Source organism: Nothobranchius furzeri, chromosome 12, assembly GCF_043380555.1.
Source record: "Nothobranchius furzeri strain GRZ-AD chromosome 12, NfurGRZ-RIMD1, whole genome shotgun sequence".
NCBI classification, from domain to species: Eukaryota; Metazoa; Chordata; class Actinopteri; order Cyprinodontiformes; family Nothobranchiidae; genus Nothobranchius; species Nothobranchius furzeri.
The window spans coordinates 55,559,686-55,582,297 of record NC_091752.1 but is presented as its reverse complement, the minus strand read 5'-3'; the positions used below and the strand labels follow the sequence as shown (position 1 = coordinate 55,582,297).

At 43.0% G+C, this 22,612-nt stretch overlaps 1 protein-coding gene across 1 annotated transcript; it reads left to right on the top strand.

Annotated features, from left to right (window-relative positions):
- Positions 1 to 97: 97 nt before the first annotated feature.
- On the top strand, positions 98 to 20,805 carry tbl3 (transducin beta like 3). The gene is made up of 23 exons (XM_054750532.2): positions 98 to 239; positions 347 to 398; positions 1,008 to 1,103; positions 1,379 to 1,426; positions 1,541 to 1,682; positions 1,759 to 1,843; positions 1,936 to 2,106; positions 2,208 to 2,283; positions 2,367 to 2,463; positions 2,545 to 2,759; positions 9,612 to 9,753; positions 9,868 to 9,926; positions 10,027 to 10,133; positions 10,233 to 10,368; positions 13,010 to 13,249; positions 17,418 to 17,488; positions 17,666 to 17,822; positions 17,933 to 17,991; positions 18,483 to 18,586; positions 19,032 to 19,103; positions 19,216 to 19,374; positions 19,701 to 19,794; positions 20,109 to 20,805. Exons 1-23 carry the CDS (start codon positions 208 to 210, stop codon positions 20,470 to 20,472), a joined length of 2,778 nt encoding a protein of 925 aa, XP_054606507.2. The 5' UTR covers positions 98 to 207; the 3' UTR covers positions 20,473 to 20,805.
- The last annotated feature ends 1,807 nt before the right edge of the window (positions 20,806 to 22,612 follow it).

Below are 22,612 nucleotides of genomic sequence, written 5' to 3'. Positions count from 1 at the left end.
TTTCAATGTTTTAAAGCTGAAAAACTTTCGACCAATCACAGCTCCATGCGTCCAGGTTACGCTCAACACCGCCTCCGATGACGTACATTGTGTGCGACACGGCTAGCGTTCGGGATCCATGTGTTTACTCTCTTCAGCGTGTGCTATGAGTGAAAATTGATTCACATTGTGTTAAATTTTTAGTAGTAAGCGGTTGTATGAATTAATATGGCGAATTCAAATATCAAGTTTAAAACAAAGTAAGTTTTACGTTTCACAACCGTTGCTAGCTTGTTAGCATAAGGAAAACTGCATTGTGAAAGGTGCAGCCTTAATTTTAACGCTTGTATCTGTTTTTACTATTTAGTTACGCTGTTTCCAGCAAAATCGAGCCTTTTTACAAAGGAGGGAAGGTCCAGGTGAGTTATTCGCTTAATGATGCTATGAAATTAGTCAAATTGGATATGCTAGCAAAATATAGACAATAGATGAATGTCACACTAGCAATATCTTAGTATGGTACTGCAAAAAAGAAAATGAAGCTGTTTTGAAAATGAAAGCAATAACTACAAGTAAAACATCTCAAATCTCGATCCAACTTATTTACATTCAAATGTAAAACGTTGTTATTACAAATTTGCATACTTTCTGCTATTTTGGGGGGGAATAATGGAGTTAAACTTTAAGCAAATTCTCAATTTCAGTGGTTAGAACAAATAGTCATCAGTTGTTTTCTTTTATTATTAACAATTATATCACTGGTAGTAATTATTATTAATAATTTTTATGTGTGAAATAAGTTAATGCTAATTTAAAGTTTTAGTTGTATATTTATAGTTGTTTGAAAAACATAAATTAATGATCTAATAAGTACACAAAACATCTGTTCGCAGATTCGAGTTCACACCATGCCCTAATATCGGTAGCCCTCATTTACAAAAGACATTCTGTATATTTTTAAAAGCTGCTTGACATAAAATCACTCAAATAACTCTTTAACATGTTTGTGGGATTTCTTTTACTTTCAGATCAGTAAGGATGAGAAATACATCTTTTGCACCTGCGGGTCACGTGTGAATGTTTTGGAGATCAGCACAGGAAAGATCGTCCACTGTGTGGAACATGTGAGTTCAGTCTGCTTCCCTATGGTGGCCACAACCTCATACTAAGTATTTAATGTTCCAGTATAAATAATCCTTCTGTTTACTTTGTAAATTATCGTGATAATTTACACCAAAATATCTCCACTGTGGGACTATAAACACTTGATCTTTTCCACTGTCTAGATAAGACTAGATTACAGAAGAAATAAAGCCTTCCCTATGTTAATCACTAAAACTCAGATGCATTCTGGTTTTGACTCAAGCATTTAACCAGTTTGTCTGAACCTGTGTTGCAGGATGATCAAGAGGACATCACCTCCTTTGCACTTAGCTGTGATGATGAGGTAAGCCAACAGTTGAATCAGTGACTGCTTCACTCAAACATTTTGATGCAACAGAAGGTGTATCTGATCGTAGAAAGTGTTTGCAAACAGTGTTTTCTTGGTGCTTAACCACAGATGCTGGTAACAGCCAGCAGGGCTTTGCTGCTGAAGCAGTGGGACTGGAATCAAGCCAAATGTACTCGCTCCTGGAAGGCCATTCACACGGCTCCTGTGGCCAGTATGACCTTTGATCCCACCTCTACCCTCCTGGCAACAGGTCAGACATGACACAGCTAGTTGTGATCCTTCAATCCCTGCCCCAGAGACAACATAGTTCATGTTTTGTTCTGCAGGTGGCTGCGATGGCACCATAAAGCTCTGGGATGTGGTGAAGCAGTACTGCACTCATAATCTCAAAGGATCTCCTGGTGTTGTTCAGTAAGTCTCTGCAGCGATAGAGACATGCTATAACAGTGTGAGATGTTTAACAGATCAAAAAGAAACATTTAGTTCCTGGTGTGCTTGTGCAGCTTGCTCCAGTTCCACCCAGACATCAAGCGGCTGCATCTCTTCTCCTCTTCTATGGACTGTGGCATTCGAGTGTGGGACTTGCGCTCCAGTCAGTGTGTGTGTGTTCTGCAGAGCCACTACAGCGCTGTCACCTCCCTCAGCTTCAGCAGAAATGGTGGCACAATGATCAGGTACTCCGAGCCACTCTACAGAGGATAAATCACGTGGCTCATCTGGGATTAGTGATTTTAGTCGTGTGTGTTAAGCTGTTTCTCTTGACTTTTACTTTTAGTTCTGGGAGAGACAAAATCTGTACAGTGTGGGACCTCAAAACTCGCCAGGCAAAGAGATCTGTTGCAGTTTATGAGGTAAGACTGTAATTTCTGGATTCTTTCTTTAGATAAAAAGAGTTTGCTCTTGGTAAAAATGAGCGGGTTCTCTTTGTTTCCAGGCTGTAGAAGGAGTCGTACTGCTGCCCGAGAAAACTGATTTATCCCAGATAGGAGTGAAAAGCAAGGATCTGCATTTCACCACAGCTGGCAGCAAAGGTTTTTCTCATGACCCTTCCAGTTGGTCTCATTTTTAAGCTGAGTCTAGTCATTCTAAATGTTTACTTTTCTCCTCTGTAGGTGTACTGAGAGTGTGGGAGGCCAGCACAGCTCGCTGTGTTTATACCCAGACCCTCTTGTCTACTTCCATTCCTGTCGCTGAGGAAGATGAAGAGAACAATCCTCGAGGCCTGACGTACCTTTTCCACCTGCCCACCTCCAACAGATTGGTCACGGTCACTGCAGAACACAACATACTCTTCTACCAGCTGCCTGGACTCACCACACAGCAACAGGTGGGAACTGGGTCTAGTTTCTAGTTGTTTGAGTTAGACTCGGCAGATCTTGGGTTTTCTGTTGATTACAGGCTTCTAGCAGTAGCTGACTCCATCTGGTTTTAGAGAACATGAACTGGGCCGCTGTAACAGAATAGAAGAAAGGAGCAAAGTGCAAAATAAACTCAGGGTATCCGCAGGGTCTTAAAAAGTCTTAAAAGTATTGAATTTGATGAAAGGAAAATTAGGACCCTTAAAAGTCTTAAAATGTCTTAAATCGATTTAATAAAGTCTTAAATTTAGTTCATATTGACGTGATTTTAAAATACGTTCGTCTCATGCTTGCAAATTTGACGCTTTTCAGTGAAAATTGCCGTTTATGAAACCAAATACGTTCACGTGAATCAAAGAGTTTTTGTTTCAGGGAAGGTGAGTCTTTGGTCGGGTTTCAGTCGCTCTTTATAAGAATCAGCTTCAGAAAAATGAGGAGCGTTCATCCTCTTCACAAACCATCTTTGTTAGTGGGTCACGAGTTGTCAGTTGACCAATCACGGTCACGGAGACAGCTAGGCAAAAACACGCTGTGGTAGCCGGTATCACCAATATTACCTAGCTGCGGACGTAGCCCCGGCCAAACACGCCCCCCCCTGTTGAGCTGAGCTACCCCCGAGCTCAATAACGGCGGCCCTCCCAGCTAACAACACAGTTGAAAGAAAATAAATAAAGAAATAGTAATAATGTAATTAAACAGACAGGATTCCAGGTTTAAATATGAATGTATGGATTTTTTTGGCCATCCCCAGTGAGATTATAAAACACAGATACCACCAACAAATAATCAGTTGCCGTACAATAATCATTTGCTGGACAATAGGCACAACATACCTATGCTTACTGAAGTTAGCAGGTGAGTAATGTTGTCGCGTGCCCGTCCCATTTACCGGTTCCTTTAAAACCCAGTTCCGTTAGAACTTATGAGACGGTGCATCCATCAGGGTTCGGGGGTGTATCGACGAGTATAATCGTACCAGACCCGGGTTTGGACTATCTAATTAGAATCTTGTCTTTTATTTTAAAGGTGAAATGACTTGCACGAATAGCCAGCCTCAGAGTGCTACACTTCTTTTAAACTCGTTACCTTTTGGTTAAGATACTAGAGAGAAGTCTGGAGGCAAGCCAAGCCTCTCAGCAATTGTTTGGGCTACCCGGAATTAATTGCGCCCCTAACAGCTTATGTGGGAGGTTGGTAACTATAAAATGATTTATGCTAGTTGATCAGGCTAACATAAGTTTATCAATTTATTTATTAATCCAACCTTCCAGCTGATTAGAGACTTTTTCAACCTGCAATCAGAGCCAAAATAACCTCGAATATTTTGCTTTTATCACCCTTAAGACAACTCGTTACTCGCAAGGGGAGAGAAGTTAAAACTTCCCTTATCTTAAGGTTTCTTTATATTATTCTGTTATAAACTGTAAAGTAAGTCCTGATAATTCAGAGACCGATCTTCGACATGCTTACCTCTGTGCAATTATGGCCAGGGCTCCAAACGTGAAGCTTTAGAGAAAACCTGAAAGAATCAGGATTATGTTTCTTTTTCAAAAAAGGTTTATTACAAAATCAAAATACAAAAATGGGTAAAGTAAAAAACAACTACTATCCCCCACGGAGGAATTAGTTCAAAATGATTAAATGAGAGTCAGTTTACACCAGCTCTCGTCTTCTCAGAATCTCCCCAAGAACGAAGCCTGAAGCCCTCTCTCCAAGAACCAAGACCCCTCCTCGATCTGAGCTGCATCCTTTTATATCATTTCTGAGACTGCTCTAAACAATGCAAGAGTCACAAGTCATTCTCTCCTGACAGTTTAGGTCAAGGGGTCATCTACCAGATACACTTTTTTTAGCTCTACATAAGACATTTAGTATCATTTCACTACATGCAGTATTCACATGAGGGCACAAAAGTTACATGCTGCACTCCTGGAATGAGAGCACAGGTCATAAATCTTCATATTGGTAGCAAATTGTAGATCTTCTTTCAGCATTCCTGAGAGCTCCTGGGTCCAGCTGGACCTCTCCTCACTCCATGCCATTCCTTCTTTTCCCGCCAGAGGTGGAGTTAGGGGCGGGCCCAGGGGTGTGTCCATGGGTGGATCTAGAGAAGACAGCTTGTCTTTTGACCCTTTGCCTAGTTCTGTCCTCACCAGCAAGTCCTGAACTCCTGTCCTCTTGACCCTTGTGTGACCCTTGTCCCTGACCACTGTTTCTAAGTCTTGACTGGTTGCTCGGGCTTGCAACATCCCCCATGAGGACGTACTGAGGCAAAGGACCATAAAAAGATAGAGCAGCAATGCAAGCTTTCATAAATCTAGCATCCATCTCACTTGTGCCTCAGCACCCGGACAGCGCCCCGCCGCAGCTCCATACTAGCTTTTCCAGCCTCATTCTGAAAGCTCCGGTTACAGGATATTGAAAGATCTATCTGCCATGGCTGGTTAAAAGTTTTTCTTATTCTTTATTTATTTTTATTTTTTGCCTAGCTTTTATCCTTGGCTTTTCTTGCGTCGGAATGCCGTATTTTCTTTATACCTTTTTAAGTTGATCGTCCGTTCTCCCAGATTTCTTTCTTTTTCGAGAAACTGGTGCGGTTTTCACTCCAAGGTTATAAGCTTAATAGGTCCTTAGCGCGCAAGCTTTTATCAGCCTAAAAGACAGTTCTACGTCGGATAGCCCGGTATCTAATATTTAGACCTTCACTCCGTAGCCCCACGTTTGGCGCGCCATGTCGCGTGCCCGTCCCATTTACCGGTTCCTTTAAAACCCAGTTCCGTTAGAACTTATGAGACGGTGCATCCATCAGGGTTCGGGGGTGTATCGACGAGTATAATCGTACCAGACCCGGGTTTGGACTATCTAATTAGAATCTTGTCTTTTATTTTAAAGGTGAAATGACTTGCACGAATAGCCAGCCTCAGAGTGCTACACTTCTTTTAAACTCGTTACCTTTTGGTTAAGATACTAGAGAGAAGTCTGGAGGCAAGCCAAGCCTCTCAGCAATTGTTTGGGCTACCCGGAATTAATTGCGCCTCTAACAGCTTATGTGGGAGGTTGGTAACTATAAAATGATTTATGCTAGTTGATCAGGCTAACATAAGTTTATCAATTTATTTATTAATCCAACCTTCCAGCTGATTAGAGACTTTTTCAACCTGCAATCAGAGCCAAAATAACCTCGAATATTTTGCTTTTATCACCCTTAAGACAACTCGTTACTCGCAAGGGGAGAGAAGTTAAAACTTCCCTTATCTTAAGGTTTCTTTATATTATTCTGTTATAAACTGCAAAGTAAGTCCTGATAATTCAGAGACCGATCTTCGACATGCTTACCTCTGTGCAATTATGGCCAGGGCTCCAAACGTGAAGCTTTAGAGAAAACCTGAAAGAATCAGGATTATGTTTCTTTTTCAAAAAAGGTTTATTACAAAATCAAAATACAAAAATGGGTAAAGTAAAAAACAACTACTATCCCCCACGGAGGAATTAGTTCAAAATGATTAAATGAGAGTCAGTTTACACCAGCTCTCGTCTTCTCAGAATCTCCCCAAGAACGAAGCCTGAAGCCCTCTCTCCAAGAACCAAGACCCCTCCTCGATCTGAGCTGCATCCTTTTATATCATTTCTGAGACTGCTCTAAACAATGCAAGAGTCACAAGTCATTCTCTCCTGACAGTTTAGGTCAAGGGGTCATCTACCAGATACACTTTTTTTAGCTCTACATAAGACATTTAGTATCATTTCACTACATGCAGTATTCACATGAGGGCACAAAAGTTACATGCTGCACTCCTGGAATGAGAGCACAGGTCATAAATCTTCTTATTGGTAGCAAATTGTAGATCTTCTTTCAGCATTCCTGAGAGCTCCTGGGTCCAGCTGGACCTCTCCTCACTCCATGCCATTCCTTCTTTTCCCGCCAGAGGTGGAGTTAGGGGCGGGCCCAGGGGTGTGTCCATGGGTGGATCTAGAGAAGACAGCTTGTCTTTTGACCCTTTGCCTAGTTCTGTCCTCACCAGCAAGTCCTGAACTCCTGTCCTCTTGACCCTTGTGTGACCCTTGTCCCTGACCACTGTTTCTAAGTCTTGACTGGTTGCTCGGGCTTGCAACAATGTATGTGCAAGTGTTTATTTTAAATGCAATAAAATTAAATATCAGAAAAAGTAATTAGTGTAATGGGCTACATGCAAGCCTTTTGGCCAAAATAAACGTAACAATAGGCTACTTATTTGACCGTTTATGACTCCTCATCTAAAAAGCAGCAAACTCACAACGGCAATGTGGTAGCCCAAAAATTGTCGCGCTCAGATGTGTAAAATTTGCTAAAACATGTAACAGAAAATTCCCTTTAAAGTCATTCAGATATATTTTTACTTGTCAACATTTACATGTATTATAGTTTTTTTGACAAATAGTTGCGTGTATAGCATCCAGGAAATATTAGTCTGACGGTAACGTGGTGTCCACGATAAAAAATGGTCTTGGAAGGACAGGTAAAAATAAATTGTAACCTAACTTTTCCCTAAAGTTAATTCAGATATATTTGTACATGCCCACAGTTACATGTGAAATTGTTATTTGACAATTACATGTGTAGTTCAACAGAAAGCATCTCAGCAAATATTGGTCGGACACGACGTCACGTCCATTGCCAGAAGCTGTCGCCATAGAACGGCTTAAATTGGTAAAAAAAAAAAAAAAGTCACTGAACATTTCCTAGAATCGATTCAGATAACGCTTAACTTTATATAAAAGTGTTTCAGAAAAAAATTACGATTGCGCTATCTATCAAACTATGTCTTAAACGTTCAAATTTCTAGTACAAAATCTTCGCAAGTTGTGAAAATATTAATCTGTCTTTACCTGAACCGTCATTTCCATCTCTTGCAACACGCATGCGAGTTCTCGTCTTCATACATGCGGGCGTGTTTTGTACATAGGGGCGTGTTTGGCCGGGGCTACGTCCGCAGCTAGACCTTACTCGGTATCACAGCGCCGCTACTACTGTCGCTCCAACATCTGGCAGCGGTTGGAGCTTAAAGTTTGTAAAATCATCAAAATCCTCTCCAGATACGTCAGTTTTCTGTCCAGAGCTTAAACAGGTTTATCTCCTTTCAGTTTCAGCCTTAACTGATATTTCCCGAGGCTTGTGTTCTTTTTTTTTGGGGGGGGGGGGTTGAGTTCAAGTGTTGGTCAAAAACAGCTTTCCCAGTAATTAGACAGGTCCATCCTAACCTAAAGAAGATTCTGACAGACAAGGTGCTGCGGTTGTTGTTTCAGGTGCATACAGGCTAAACCCTTTAGGCACATCTTCCCTACATGTTATATAAGAGATTTGAAATCAAGAAGAAAAACTTGCAACACAGTATGGATCTGTTCTTAATGAGATGTTATTAGTGGAAAATAAACATAAATAGATCTAAAGATGCTTCTGGTACTTTTACTATCATTCTGTTGTGGAAAGTCGGCACAAATATTCAGTGAAAACTTTAAAAAGCTGCTTAAACCTTCATTATTTTACAGTGGGCCGGTCTATATTTATAAAATCAGTTGATGGTTTAAAGTAACTGTAGCTAATAAAGTTCTTCGGATCCACTGTAGAAGGTCCAGTCTGAGTTAAGCTGTGGTAACTGGAGAGAAACTGAGAAACAGCATTAAACCTTTTGCTGTTTGCTTGTTCAAGTTTAATTCAAATAGAACATATAAGACATCAATTATATAATAATTGTATGTATATTTAACAGTCATGTTAGAGATAAAAGGCAGAATAGATTAAAAAAACATTGGTTACATTGAAGCTTCACGTCCCACATGTGGTGAGCTGGGATCTGGCCATCCTACTGAAGAATAATTACAGTCATTTGGAATATTTTCAGATGTTTTTATGTTTGGTGTTTTGTGAATTAGTTTCATAACAATAGTTTATTATATGATGATCCCTAATCATTATCTGATTAGTTATTTCGGTTTATTATATTTAGCTCTCTTGAACAGTAGGACTTGTAGAAAATTGCTTGCATTTAGCAAAAACATCACATGAAATTTTTTTTTTAATATTCTCAATAAAATAAAAGTATATAAATGTCAGAGGTCACTAAAACCCACTGTAGAATAGATGCACATCTGCAGCACGTGAGGACCTTGTTTTTTTTGGGGGGGGGGGGGGGGGGGGGGATTTTAGTTCAATCCTTTAGTTCTTTTTAAAGCACAGGAAGGTTTTATTTACCTGCAACGTTTCGTTCGACGGAGAAGGAAGTGGCGCCACCATCGGCGTCAGCCTGACGAAATTTGCAGCCGCAAACGAAACGTTGCAGGTAAATAAAACCTTCCTGTGTTTTAAAAAGAACTAAAAGATGTAATTAGAATTTCAACACAGCAAGAACACACCAACGATGCTATTTTAGTTGTCACTTTTTTCACAGCCTCGGAGTTCGTGGCTATGAAAAATAGATGCATGTAAACTAAAAAAAATTTTTTTTTCTTCTATGCGCGCGGTTTGCGTTTTTGTGCCACGTGGCTTTACGCATTATTGCTACAGCCTCGCTGTCCCGGATGTGACGTAACCCAACATGAAGTGGAAAACGAAGCAATGCAGTATTTAAAAATAATATATGAGTGTTTAACAGTAGATTATTTCTTTGCGATAGTCTTAATTTTATTTTTACAAGGTCTTAAAAAGTCTTGAAAAAGTCTTAAATTTAATTTTGAGATTCCTGCATATACCCTGAAACTGGAGACATGAAACGATGTAATCGTTGATGTAAGTGTAGCAGAAAGGCTGTGCGGGGGGCTTATTGGTGTTCTTCTGTCTCCTGTAGTTTGTGGGTTACAACGACGAGGTGTTGGACGTGAAGTTTTTGGGTAAAAAAGACAGCCACATTGTGGTGGCCACAAACAGCTGCCAGCTGAAGGTGTTTGAGCTGCTCACCAACAGCTGCCAGATCCTCTATGGACACACAGGTGAGCCACCAGCAGAGGGCGGTATCTGCCTGAATGTATGTGCATTAGTTCAAATCAGGTTTGTGACTGGATGGGCTGGTTGGATGAAGGCATTAATCTCTTTATCTACCTCAGATACAGTCCTGTCACTGGATGTGTTCAAGAAAGACTCTCTTTTTGCGAGCTGTGCAAAGGTACACACACGTGTGCTGGGATGAATAGAAACACACAAATAACACATAAGAAAGAGAGGGCGACTACTCATTTCAACGTATTTATGGTGCGTGTGTGTAGGACCGGTCAGTGCGTGTGTGGCAGATGGACAGTGACAGTGGTCTGGTGCGGTGTGTAGCTCAGGGCTGCAGCCACACCAACGCCGTGGGCTCCGTCAGCTGCTCCAGGTAACACAAACAAGCACAGATGACAGGTCAAAGGTTAAATGATGTAATAGTGTTTGAATAAATGATCTAATGATGGTGGATTTATTCTTTCTTTTTTAGGATGAAAGCGTCTTTCATTGTGACGGGGAGTCAGGACTGCACGCTGAAGGTGTGGGATCTGCCTGCAGAGTTTTCCAGAGTAGCGACAGAAATCCATCAGCTGAGACCTCGCTCTACAGAGAAGGCTCACGATAAGGTAAAACAGCCACAGTTCAACAAGAACATGGAATCAAGGGTTTTACTTTGTCTAAGGGGCTGTTTTACATTACTAACACTCAAATATGATCCTGCTTGTTGTTTTCTAAATGTGACGATCATCAACTCAGCTTTTTTTCCTCCACGCTGTAGGTTCAGACTGGTTTTACTAAAACTTCCTGCCCATCAGGTCCTTCTAATTCCTACTTGGGTTTTTAGTTTTGGTTCCTGTAACTGAAAGACTTTAAAGTATTCTGGTTCTGAAAAAGGTGCCTGAAGTCATGAAATCACTTAAATTATATAAATTAAAAAGTGTAAATTCGACAATGTTTAATTAGAGTTCTTTAAAGGGATACTTAGCAACTTTTTCACATTTTAAAATCATTTTCTTGAGCCAGTTTGTGCTAAAATGACCCTTTACAGGGTTAATGAAAGGCCACCCAGCCTCTATCGCCCCCTGTGGCCAGAATATTCCACTTGCAACTTAAGAGTGCCGGTCCGGTTTGTTGGACTAGGTAAAGTGCTGACATGCCTGGCGCTGGAATATGCTTCCAGGACGTTCCCTACATGTTTTTGATCGTGAACACAGCTGATTGGTACTTGGGCAGCATCCAAATTTTACAGTCCCAACTTCCTCCTCATCTTACTAAAATGTTCGGTATTACGGGGACTATTTTAAAAATGATGACGTACGCCTCAAGTGGAAAATTGAGCTGACATACCTGGCACTGCAGCACGTTTCCTGCATGTTTTTGTTCAGGAACACAGCTGATTTGTTTAACTTAGTATTGAATAACTCCTGTAGACACTAAGGAAGGCTGGGAGACGTTTCAGCTGTTAGATTAAGGTGTTAAAAAGACAAACGCACTGCGAAGGGATAGGTTTTGCGTTGGTTCTACTAAATGGACACTAGGGGGTGCTAAAAGCAAGCCATCCAGCCATCCATTTTCTTCCGCTTATCTGTAATCAGGTTGCGGGGGCAGCAGCCTATGTCGAGAGGCCCCGACTTCCCTCTCGCCAGCCATTTGGGCCAGCTCTTCCGGGGAATCCTAAGGCGTTCCCTGGCCGGGTGAGAGACATAGTCCCTCCAGCGTGTCCTGGGCTCTTTAGGTCTCCTCCCGGTTGGACGTGCCTGGAAAACCTCACCAGGGAGGCATCCTGACCACATGCCCGAGCCTTCTCTACTGGCTCCTCTCAATGTGGAGGAGCAGCGGGTCTACTACGAGCCCCTCCCGGATGATTAAGCTTCTCACCCTATCTCTAAGGAAGAGCCCATCCATCCTAAGGAGAAAACTAATTTCGACCGCTTTTGTCTGCAATCTCGTTCTTTCGCTCACTACCCAAAGCTCATGACCATAGGTGAGGGTAGGAACGTAGATCAACCGGTAAATCTAGAGCTTCGTCTTCTGGCTCAGCTCTCTCTTCACCACGACAGACCGGTACAACGCCCGCATCACTGCAGATGCAGCACCAATCCGCCTATCGATCTCACGCTCCATCTTTACCTCACTCGTGAACGAGACCCCGAGATACCTAAACTCCTCTTGGGGCAGGGCCTCATCCCTGAACTGGAGAAGACGTTCTACCCTTTTTCCTAATTTAAATATTTTAAGCATAAAACAAAATTCCAAAGATTTTCCTTTAAAAATGAAATAAACCTCTCTGTTTTTATTTTTGCTGCTTTGACACACAGCAAGGCTAGCTCATTTTCTGCTACTAGACCTGCTGTTAATCTGATTTTACAGACTCTGTAGCATCTAAACCCAACTCATAAATACAGATCTACAGCTTGTTTAGTATTTTTGCTTCATTTTAATGTAGCTTTGTTTAAATTCTTCACAGTATCACAGCTCATCAGCTCTGCCAAAAACAAACATCCTGGCTTCTGCAGCAGGACTGTTCTCAGATGCAGAATATTTTCATCATCTAATGGAAATTTTCCTTCATTGACAAACTGGAAAGAAAGGTTGATAGTTTTTCCTGCTACGCCCGCTCACACGCACTCAGTCAGATGAACAATAAAGATGTTTATCTCGCCACCAGCAACAGGTTATGCAACTTTCCATTCATTTTCCTTCGAGACATTCCTTCAGATGGACGTGCCGGCTAGCCTGGCAAGCCAGACTAAATATGGCCACGCTCCATTGACGGCTCTCGGTTGTGGGGCGGGTTCTACCGTTGTCTTTCAAATGATCTCCGCATTCCACTGGACAATGAATGTGACATACTCTTGTTTCACTCTGTTGCATCATCCCACCCACCAGGCATATAGAGTGCCCTGATTGGCCCACAAAGCGGATAAAGCTCTGTGATTTGTTCACTAAGCAGATGGAGCACTATGATTGGCCCACCATTATGGACCAATCGCAGCTCTTTATGTGTTTGAAACCCCTCTAGAGAGCTGTGATTGGCTAGCCAGAGTCCTGGTAGGAGCTGCAGAGGTTCCAGTGGAGCATGCCTAGACCAAACTTTGCAAAGCAAGAATTTGGTCTAGTTCACTAGACGGCAGCACGTAGTGAAATGTTACTGGAGGAGGAGAATCTGATTCTTTTACTGCCCTGATTTATTATTTTAATTAAACATATGCTCATCATTTACTTTATGCAATTCTGTTTCTTCCCACTGTTTAAATCCTCCTCCAGGACATAAACAGCATCACTGTGTCCCCTAACGACAAGCTGCTGGCCTCGGGGTCCCAGGACCGCACCGCCAAGCTGTGGTCTCTGACGGGGGATGGTGGCTTGAGTCTCCTGGGGGTGTTCCGGGGCCACCGTCGAGGGGTTTGGGCGGTCTGCTTCTCTCCAGTCGACCAGGTTCTGGCCAGCTCCTCTGCAGACGGGATGATGAAGCTGTGGAATCTGCAGGACTTCAGCTGTCTCAAGGTTGGATGGGGGGGGGGGACCTGAGACAGAGCTTTGGGTCAAATATTCGAGTTGTTTTAAGGTGGTAGGAGTCCACTGTGAAACCTTTGTTTTCTCTCCACAGGTTGGGTAAAGGGCTAGATATTTATATATTAGTAGGGTTGTCACGGTGTGAAAATTTAACCTCACGTTTATTGTGGCCAAAATTATCACAGTTTTCTGTATTATCGCGGTATTTTTTCTAAATGTGCTACATTTTCAGACAACTAAAACCCTAGCCTGGCAAGCCAGACTAAATAAATGTATTAAATAAATGTATTATTTAGTCTGGCCACGCTCCATTGACGGCTCTCGGTTGTGGGGCGGGTTCTACCGTTGTCTTTCAAATGATCTCCGCATTCCACTGGACAATGAATGTGACATACTCTTGTTTCACTCTGTTGCATCATCCCACCCACCAGGCATGTAGAGTGCCCTGATTGGCCCACAAAGCGGATAAAGCTCTGTGATTTGTTCACTAAGCAGATAGAGCACTATGATCGGCCCACCATTGTGGACCAATCACAGCTCTTTATGTGTTTGAAACCCCTCTAGAGAGTTGTGATTGGCTAGCCAGAGTCCTGGTAGGAGCTGCAGAGGTTCTAGTGGAGCGTGCCTAGACCAAACTTTGCAAAGCAAGAATTTGGTCTAGTTCACCAGGCTAAATAAACCCTGTATATCAGGAAATATTGTCCTCAGTTTGTGTCTAAATTTAGCCTAAAATTTGTTATTTTGTAATTATGTTGTTTATTTGATTACATTTTTCCCCTTTAGTCTTTAAAATACCAATATTTGCCCATAACTTCTTATTTTATGTCTGTTTGATGTCATCATTTTAAAAATATTAGATCAGATGATACTCAGTACTCAAGTACCCTTCTAATCAGATACTTTTTTACCCTTACTTGAGTAATAAACCCTATTTCAGGAAAATATTGTCCTCGGTTTGTGTCCTTCCAGTGAGCTTTGCAGATGTGGGAAAATGTCATCAGGCAGTAATCATTGTTAAATTCATAATTATTCTCGGAGAGAGACCAACTCTTATCTGCCCCTGGGAGCCCCGTAATACATAGCGTCATTTCAACATGGGGGTGTCCGCGACACGGTTTATATGCAGGTAGCGGCGCTGCGGCTGCTTCATATAGCGACTCGTTGCATTCTCCCTCAACCCAAATCCTCGGATCACGCATTTTAGCTAAAACGCTAACGTTAACTTGCCTTGCGTTGACTGTAGAGTTGTGGGTGATGGTCACGCAGATGTGTCATGAGATTTGAAGCGTTGCTGCCTTTCACAGACACTTTTTCTGCTCGTGCTGCAAACAGGATAGCCGTCCGTCTTCTATAAACTCCCTCGGCATTCTTCAAATATCCAAAAACATGCCCGTACTTCCCACTTTGCCTTCTTTGAGGGATAATAAATGTCCTGAGCACTGCCGTCTCCTCCATTGGCCATTATTTCAGCTTTAGCTTCCAGAAAGTTTTGGTTGTAAACAACAAAGCGCGCATGTGCCCCCGGCAACTTCAGCAGATGATACGGTGGCTGGTAAGGGTCACCGCGCCTACACCGCAGCCACGGTAATCCACCGAGATAATATAGTTTTTAAAAAACAAGACGGTTGTTATTATTGTCAACTTTTTTACCGGGGTTTACCGCTACACCGGTTACCGTGACAACCCTATATATTAGATATTGTTGATCTCATAACCTTTCCACAGAACTTTGTCTTTAAATGCTAGTTTTATAATATTGTTCCCTACATCACTGGTTCCCAAACCTTTTCCTTGAGAACCCCCTCTCTTTCTCCAAGACAAGCCAGAATGCCCAATACCAACTCCTACCTGCATACACACGTTAAATGTGATTGTTTACAAACTTTCTACAGACATACAGAGTTATGCATCTTATATGGAGTTTTGATTATGCTGTAGAATGTGTTATTGGGGTTTTATAATTGTAATTTTTACAAATAAATCTTGCTAACCTCACAAACTCAGCACAGACAAAGTGTGGGGACCCCCATGGGGGTGCTGGAAAGTAGTTTGAGAACCACTGCCTTAGTAATTAGTTATGCAGTTAGTTCTATTTAGTTATTAGTTATGCAGTTAGTTACACTGAACAAAAATAAAAATGCAACACTTTTGTTTTTGCTCCCTATTTTCATGAGCTGAACTCAAACATCTCCAACTTTTCCTGCATGCACATGACCTGTTCTGAAATCTGTCTACATGTGTTAGTGAGCACTTTTACCAAGATAATCCATCCCACCTCACAGGTGTGGCATACCGAGGGGCTGATTAGACAGCATGAATAATGTACAGGTGTGCCTTAGACCGCCCGTCCACGAGGCATCCTAATCAGATGCTCGAGCCACCTCAGCTGGCTCCTCTCAACGTAGAGGAGCAGCGGGTCTACTCAGAGCCCCTCCCGGATGACCGAGCTTCTCACCCTATCTCTAAGGGAGAGCCCAGCCACCCTAAGAAGAAAACTAATTTTGGCCGCTTGTATCCGCGATCTTTTTTTTTTTATGTCACTACTCAAAGCCCGTGACCACAGGTGAGGGTAGGAACGTAGATCAGCCGGTAAATTGAGAGCTTTGCCTTCTGGCCCAGCTCTCTCTTCACCTAGACAGATCGGTACAACGCCCTTAGTACTGCAGACGCAGCACACATGCACTTGTCGATCTCATGCTTCATCTTTCCCTCCCTCATGAGCAAGACCTCAAGATACTTAAACTCATTCGCTTGAGGCAGGTCCTCATCCTTGTCCAGGAGAAGGCACTCTACTCTAGTCAGACTCAAGACAATGGTCTTGGATTTGGAGGAGCCGATTGTCATCCCAGCTGCTTCACACTCTGCTGCAAACCGCTTCAATGGGAGCCAGAGATCACATTCTGATGACGCCAACAGGACCACATCATCTGCAAAAAGCAGAGACTCAATCTTGAGGCCACCAAAACAGATCCCCTCCACACCTTTGCTGCACATAGAAATCCTGTCCATAAAGGTTATGAACAGAGTCGGTGACAAAGGGCAGCCTCGGCGGAGTCCAACTCTCACTGGGAACGAGCCCGACTTACTGCCGGCAATGCGGACCAAGCTCTGACACCGGTCATACAGGGACCTAACAGCCCATATCAGAGGGCCTGGTACCCCATACTCCCGGAGTACCCCCCACAGGGCCTCCTGAGGGATGCAGTCAAATGCTTTCTCCAAGTCCACAAAACACATGTAGACTGGTTGGGCAAATGGCCACGCACCCTCCAGGATCCCCCTAAGGGTATAGAGCTGGTCCAGTGTTCCACGGCCGGGACGAAAACCACATTGCTCCTCCTGAATCTGAGGTTCAACAATCTGTTGGACCCTCCTCTCCAAAACCCCTGAATAGACCTTACTAGGGAGGCTCAGGAGTGTGATCCCCTTGTAGATGGAACACATCCTGCGGGCCCCCCTTTTAAATAGGGAGACCACCACCCGTGTCTGCCAGTCCAGTGGAACTGCCCCCGATGTTCACACGATATTGCAGAGCTGAGGTGGTCTAAAAGCTCCTCTGGGGCAAGGCTCTGAGGGTGGATGAGATCCGCCCAGAGTTTCTTAAGGCTCTGGATGTTGTGGGGCTGTTTCTGTGTCTTAAGAAACTCCGGGCAGATCCGGAGCCTTGCCACCAAGGAGCTTTTTCACCACCTCAGTGACCTCACCACTAGAGATTGGAGAGCCCAACCCAAAGTCCCCAGACTCCGCTTCCTCACTGGAAGACGTGTCGGTGGGATTGAGGATGTCTTTCACCTCCCGAGGCACCGGATGGAAGACCAGAATCTTCTTGGAGCCGTATGGAAGTCTTTCTCCATGGTCTCGCCGAACTCCTCCCTCGTCCAGGTTTTTGCCTCTGTGAGCCCCCGGGCCGCATTCCGCTTGGCCTGCCGTTATCCATCGGCTGCTTGTGGAGTCCCACAGGCCAAAAAGACCTGGTAGGACTCTCTCTTCAGCTTGAAGAACATCCCTAACCGTCGGGCACCACCAGCGGGTACGGGGATTGCCACCGACATATAATTGGTTTTGTAGTTAGTTGTGTTTGGTATTTAGTTATAATCTTATATAGTTAGCTATTTAGTTATGTAGTTAGTTATGTTCTTCTTCTTTCATTCTCCTTCAGACATTCGAAGGCCACGATGCCTCTGTTCTTAAAGTCATCTTTGTGAGTCGTGGCTCTCAACTGCTGACCAGGTAAATGCACACACACACACACACACACACGCACAAACACGAGTTTGTTCAGGGATTTAGATTAAATGGCAGTTTCCAAAAACTTGGATTCACCTAAATCACATACATATTTATTTAACTAGAGAACGTTTGACCCACATGAGTCTCTGTCGACGTCTGTGATCCTTCACTCCTCAGTGGCTCCGACGGTTTAGTAAAACTGTGGACCATAAAGACCAACGAGTGTGTGAAGACACTGGATGCTCACCAGGACAAAGTGTGGGGTCTCCACGGCAGCCACAAGGACGACAAGATTGTGACGGGCTCAGCCGACTCTAACATCATTGTGTGGGAGGTGGGTACCGCGGATACAGACAGTAAAATATCAGCAGCTGATCTTTATTTATTACTTCATTGGCTTGGATGCTTCAGACACTATAACTGCTGTGTGTTTGTGCGTGCCAGGATGTGACGGAGGTGGAGCTGGCGGAGGAGCAGGCCAAGCAGGAGGATCAGATTCTCAAGTACGTTAGACTTCGGTCTTGTGCAGGAAGCTGGCTGCAGTTATCCGTAACTACTTATATTTATGTGCCATTTCCTCCTTAAAGCTCTCCCACTTTTATCTGCAAAACATACAGGGAGTGGAGAATTTGTGGTAATTGTTGTTTCCACGGAAACCATTGCAGCTACTTTGTATTTTCAGCCAGAAATAAAGGTTAAAGTTTGTGTTCTTTATCAGGAGGAAATTTGAGGTTTTCTGCAAAATAAAATAAAAAATTTCTTACTTTCTTTTATTAACTCTTTAAATAAGTATAATTTTAAATGATTTATAATTTGGCAAAAAGAAGTAGAGGATTTATTTTTTGTGAAAAAACAAGCCGAAGTTTTTCCCTTTCAGGGTTGCTGTTGTTTCTAGTTCTGAGAATTCGTGCTGTTTTTATCTGACCGACCTTTAAGTGGAACTTGTGTGTGTGTGTGTGTGTGTGTGTGTGCGTTTCTCTGTGCGTGTGTAAAGGCAGCAGGAGCTGTCTAACCTGCTCCATGAGAAGAAATACGTAAAGGCTCTGGGTCTGGCCATCTCTCTGGACCAGCCCCACACTGTTCTCACTGTTATCAAAGGTACAAGATCAGTTCAGCTTCTTTATAATTCTTGTTCTGGAGCTAAAATCACAGAGCCAGTCTCATTTTCCCGCCCGTCTGCTTTGCGTTCCTCCCTCGTCGTTTCTCGAGTCACCTGAGCGCTGATGCAGAAACGACCTGTCAGAGTCGCTTCAGGAACACAAGCACGACCCTTTTCAGACAAAAGCTGTTGCTCAGCATGAACCCTGAATCATTTCTGCACAATTTGTGAGGAATTTGTTCCAAGTTCACCTGATACAGTTTGGAGGGGGTGAAGAAAAACGTCATTTGAAGATGCTAATATTCAGAAAAACACCATAATATTACATATGACTTTTACCCTAACCCTGAACATGATCCGTCGGCAGAATCGGAGTCAGTTGGACTCTCTTATCAAACGTTGTATGAAAAAAGCGAAAGAGCTGATTTTTTTTGTTGCTTGTAGCGATCCGTCAGTCGGAGCACAGTCGGGACTTGCTGGAGAGCACGCTGCTGAAACTGCGAGTCGATCAAAAAGGTAGTGTGACAGCTCTTCTTCAGAAACCACTACACAATCACAAGAATTATGAAAGGAATTTCATTTGATTAAACTTTGGTGTTATTAAATCATTTCTGGATGTCCTGCTTAGAGGCGCTCCTGCGCTACTGCGTGGTGTGGAACACCAACGCCAGGAACTGCCTGGACGCCCAGAGTGTCCTGCAGGTGCTTCTCACCCACCTGCCTCCTGAGGAGCTGCTGCAGTTCCAGGGAGCCCGGACCCACCTGGAGGGTCTGATCCCATACACAGGTCAGCAGGAGGCCATCCCAGTGCTAAATATACTTTCTGCCGGTGTTCACGGTTTAGACGAGACATGTCGGCGTGGTTTCATGTAAACAAACAAGGTTGTAAATATTTGTCACATTTCCTTCTGCCGATCCTCAGGAATGCTCCCATAAGGACGCGTTTCTTTAGATAAAATCAGTAACTCAACTGTAGCTATGGTTCCAAGTTTTGCTTTGTTAAATTTATTTTGAGAATTTTCTCTTTTCTTTTGTGTGGAGCTATGTTGTGTTTTGTATAAGTAGATTTTAAGCTTTGTTAGAACGTAAAGTTCCTCTTTCCTTCACCCACAGAGAGACACATGGAGCGGCTCGACCGTCTGCTGCAGGCGTCCATGTTCCTCAGTTACATGTGGCAGAAGATGAGAGTGGCTGGAGCAGCGTCCAGGTGAGGCAGCAACATTGGATTCAAAATTGCATTTGACTCGTTTAAACCTCCTTATTGAGTCAGTTCATTGGTATTTGAAAGGGAATGGAACCGCTGTTTATGGGTAGGGTGTATGTGTGTGGACTTCCTGCTGTTAAACTGATGCTGTCGAGTCCTCGGTCCCACACAGAACCTGCACACTTGGTACCTTCTCATCGTGATCTAGGTCATAGAGCAGCATCCTCTACTGCTTTGTTTTACAGGTTCAGCAGCTAAATGGCACAGAAACACTCGAGTTAATTTAAACAATCATTATTTTGTTATATTTCCTCCAGCGTGGATCAGGATGAAGAAATGGACACGACTCCTCTGACCCAGACTCAGCCACTGTTTTTTGTGGATAAGGACAAAGCAAAAGGCAGCAGTGATGAGAGACGAGGCAATGACAGCGATTGTGGGCAGGATGAAGATCCGGACTGCTGCAGGGAGGAGGAGCAGGAGGAGGAGGAGGTTGTTGAAGTGAGTGCTGCTCAGAAAGCCTCCAAGCGCAGGCAGGTGGAAAGCAGAACCAACGGGAATCACTCAGAGAGCGAGGAGAGCTCAGAAGATGAAGATGTGACCGATCAAACGGAGGAAGGGATGAAAAATCTCTCTGTTTCTCCTCCTCCTCTTCCTCCTCGGAGTCAAACTGTGAGCTGACAGGATGATGGACACTGATGTTTCACTTCTACAAAGAAACCTCCAGAAGTTTTCCTCTGCCAGCTGTGCAGGGCTCCGATTGGGCAGCAGGAAACAGGGATGTAGAGAACAGGTTTCACTGTAAATACCAAAGACTTTTCTCGTCACAGATCAGTTCCTCCTGACGGATTTTTAACAGGAAATGATTTTTTTTAATACAAGAAAGTTAACCAGCAAAGGGACTGACTGGAAGAAGAACTGATATTTGTCTTCTTGCATCATTTTGAACAGTTTCCTCTTGTAACTGTTTTGATACCGTCACTAAACCCTTCTAAATAAAAAAACTTCTATAAAGATGCCTGGGATTTCCTTACAAGATGACCAAAAACTCAGTTGTTTCCTCGTTGGTTGTTCATTCAATCAAAACGTCTTTAAGACGATTCATATACTAAGAGTCATGTAATAATCCTAACCTTTGTTTGTCTGAATATTTAGCTAAAAAAGTTTTCTGTTTGTTCAATTCAAGTTTATTTATAAAGCGCCAAATCACGACAAGAGTCGTCTCAAGGCACTTCACACAGTAAATTTTCCAATACAGGTCAGTTCATTAAGCCAATCAGTAAAACATTTCCTATATAAGTTGCGTCAAGTCACTGACTAGTGTCTAAGTCAGGGGTGTCAAACTCATTTTAGCTCAGGGGCCACATTGAGGGAAATCTAGTCCCAAGTGGGCCGGACCAGTAAATTAAAAAAAAACTTCAGATTGTTTTCTTTGTTTGATTCAAGTTCTTGTGTGAGCCTTGAGCGCAGCTTTGTTTTATTTATACTCATTACAGAGGAAACTTGCTCACAAAGATACGTTTATTTTCACTCTACATTGTTAAGTATGAAAATAAAGTTTACACAACCATCTCGCGGGCTGGATTTAAACCGCTTGTGGGCCGGATTCGGCCCGCGGGCCGGATATTTGACACCCCTGGTCTAAGTCTTTACTACAGTCCTCATACTAAGCAAGCATGCAGCGACAGTGGGGAGGAAAACTCCCTCTTAACAGGAAGAAACCTCCAGAGGATCAGACTTTTATTTGTATAGCACATTCCATCATCCTCAAGGGGGACCCAAAGTGCTGAACAGCACAAATAAAATAGAAAACAAGACACCAGTAAAACAAGGTCAATAAAATAAGCAGATCAAACTATTCATCGAACAGATTAGGTGTACGCCAAATGATAAAAATGAGTCTTCAAGCAACTCTTAAAAGCAGTCAATGATGGAAACAGCTTAATGTTAAGGGGTAACTTGTTCCAGAGGGACGGGGCTAGAACAGAAAATGCCCTCACCCCACATGTTCTAGACCTGGAGCGAGGGACGGTCAGCAGGAACTGATCTGCTATCTTAGTGAATCTATGATTAATTCAACAGGTGAACTAGTAGTAGCACAATCCATGTCAAAGGAAGTAAAACGTTATTATCAGGAGAGGAAAATGAGAAGTTTGTTCTTTTTTGGTATGAGTAACATTTTTATTCATTTCAAATCGGAATATTCCTGTTTTCAGGTTTAGATAAAAAATAAATTGGATTATATTCATGTCTATGGGGCAACATCAAGAAAACATTACAAACATGGCTGTAAGTATTTCAGATTCTAGTGAGTTATCACAACAATATAGGAATTAAGCTGCTTTAGACACAAACGCACTTCATTAAATATAACTATTTGAGGAAATAAATACGTTGAAGTCTTAGTTATCAGGCCCTGGACATAAATAATCAGGATTATAAGTTCTGCAATGTATAGCTGCAACAAAAATGCTCTGACGTCACGCGTGTGACTTGTATTTACACATTTGTAGATTCCCTCAGAGCTGTGTTTTGCGTGCTTCGTTTTACAAGCTCAGTCATTGTCGGAGTTGTTACGTCTGCACATTGAAGGGAAGGTTACTGTCATGCGATCACCGGTGAATGTTAACAAAAGTTTCCTACAAGCAGTACTATTTGGGATCCCATCTCTAGCACCACGCCACCCTGCACGTCTCCTGGCCGCCCGTTTATCGCTCACCTGCTCATCCAAATCTCAAACTAAAGACCCCCCCCCATTAGACCATTCACCCTCCAGACCTGTAAACAATTCCCAGCCATTCGGAGGCTGACTCTCCCTTGT

Bases quoted from the DNA above. Each gene is read 5' to 3' on its own strand.
- tbl3 (XM_054750532.2), top strand. From the start codon at position 208: ATGGCGAATTCAAATATCAAGTTTAAAACAAA. The intron at 2,760-9,611 runs GTGGGAACTGGG...TGTCTCCTGTAG, and splicing joins GACTCACCACACAGCAACAG to TTTGTGGGTTACAACGACGA. The intron at 13,250-17,417 runs GTTGGATGGGGG...ATTCTCCTTCAG, and splicing joins AGGACTTCAGCTGTCTCAAG to ACATTCGAAGGCCACGATGC.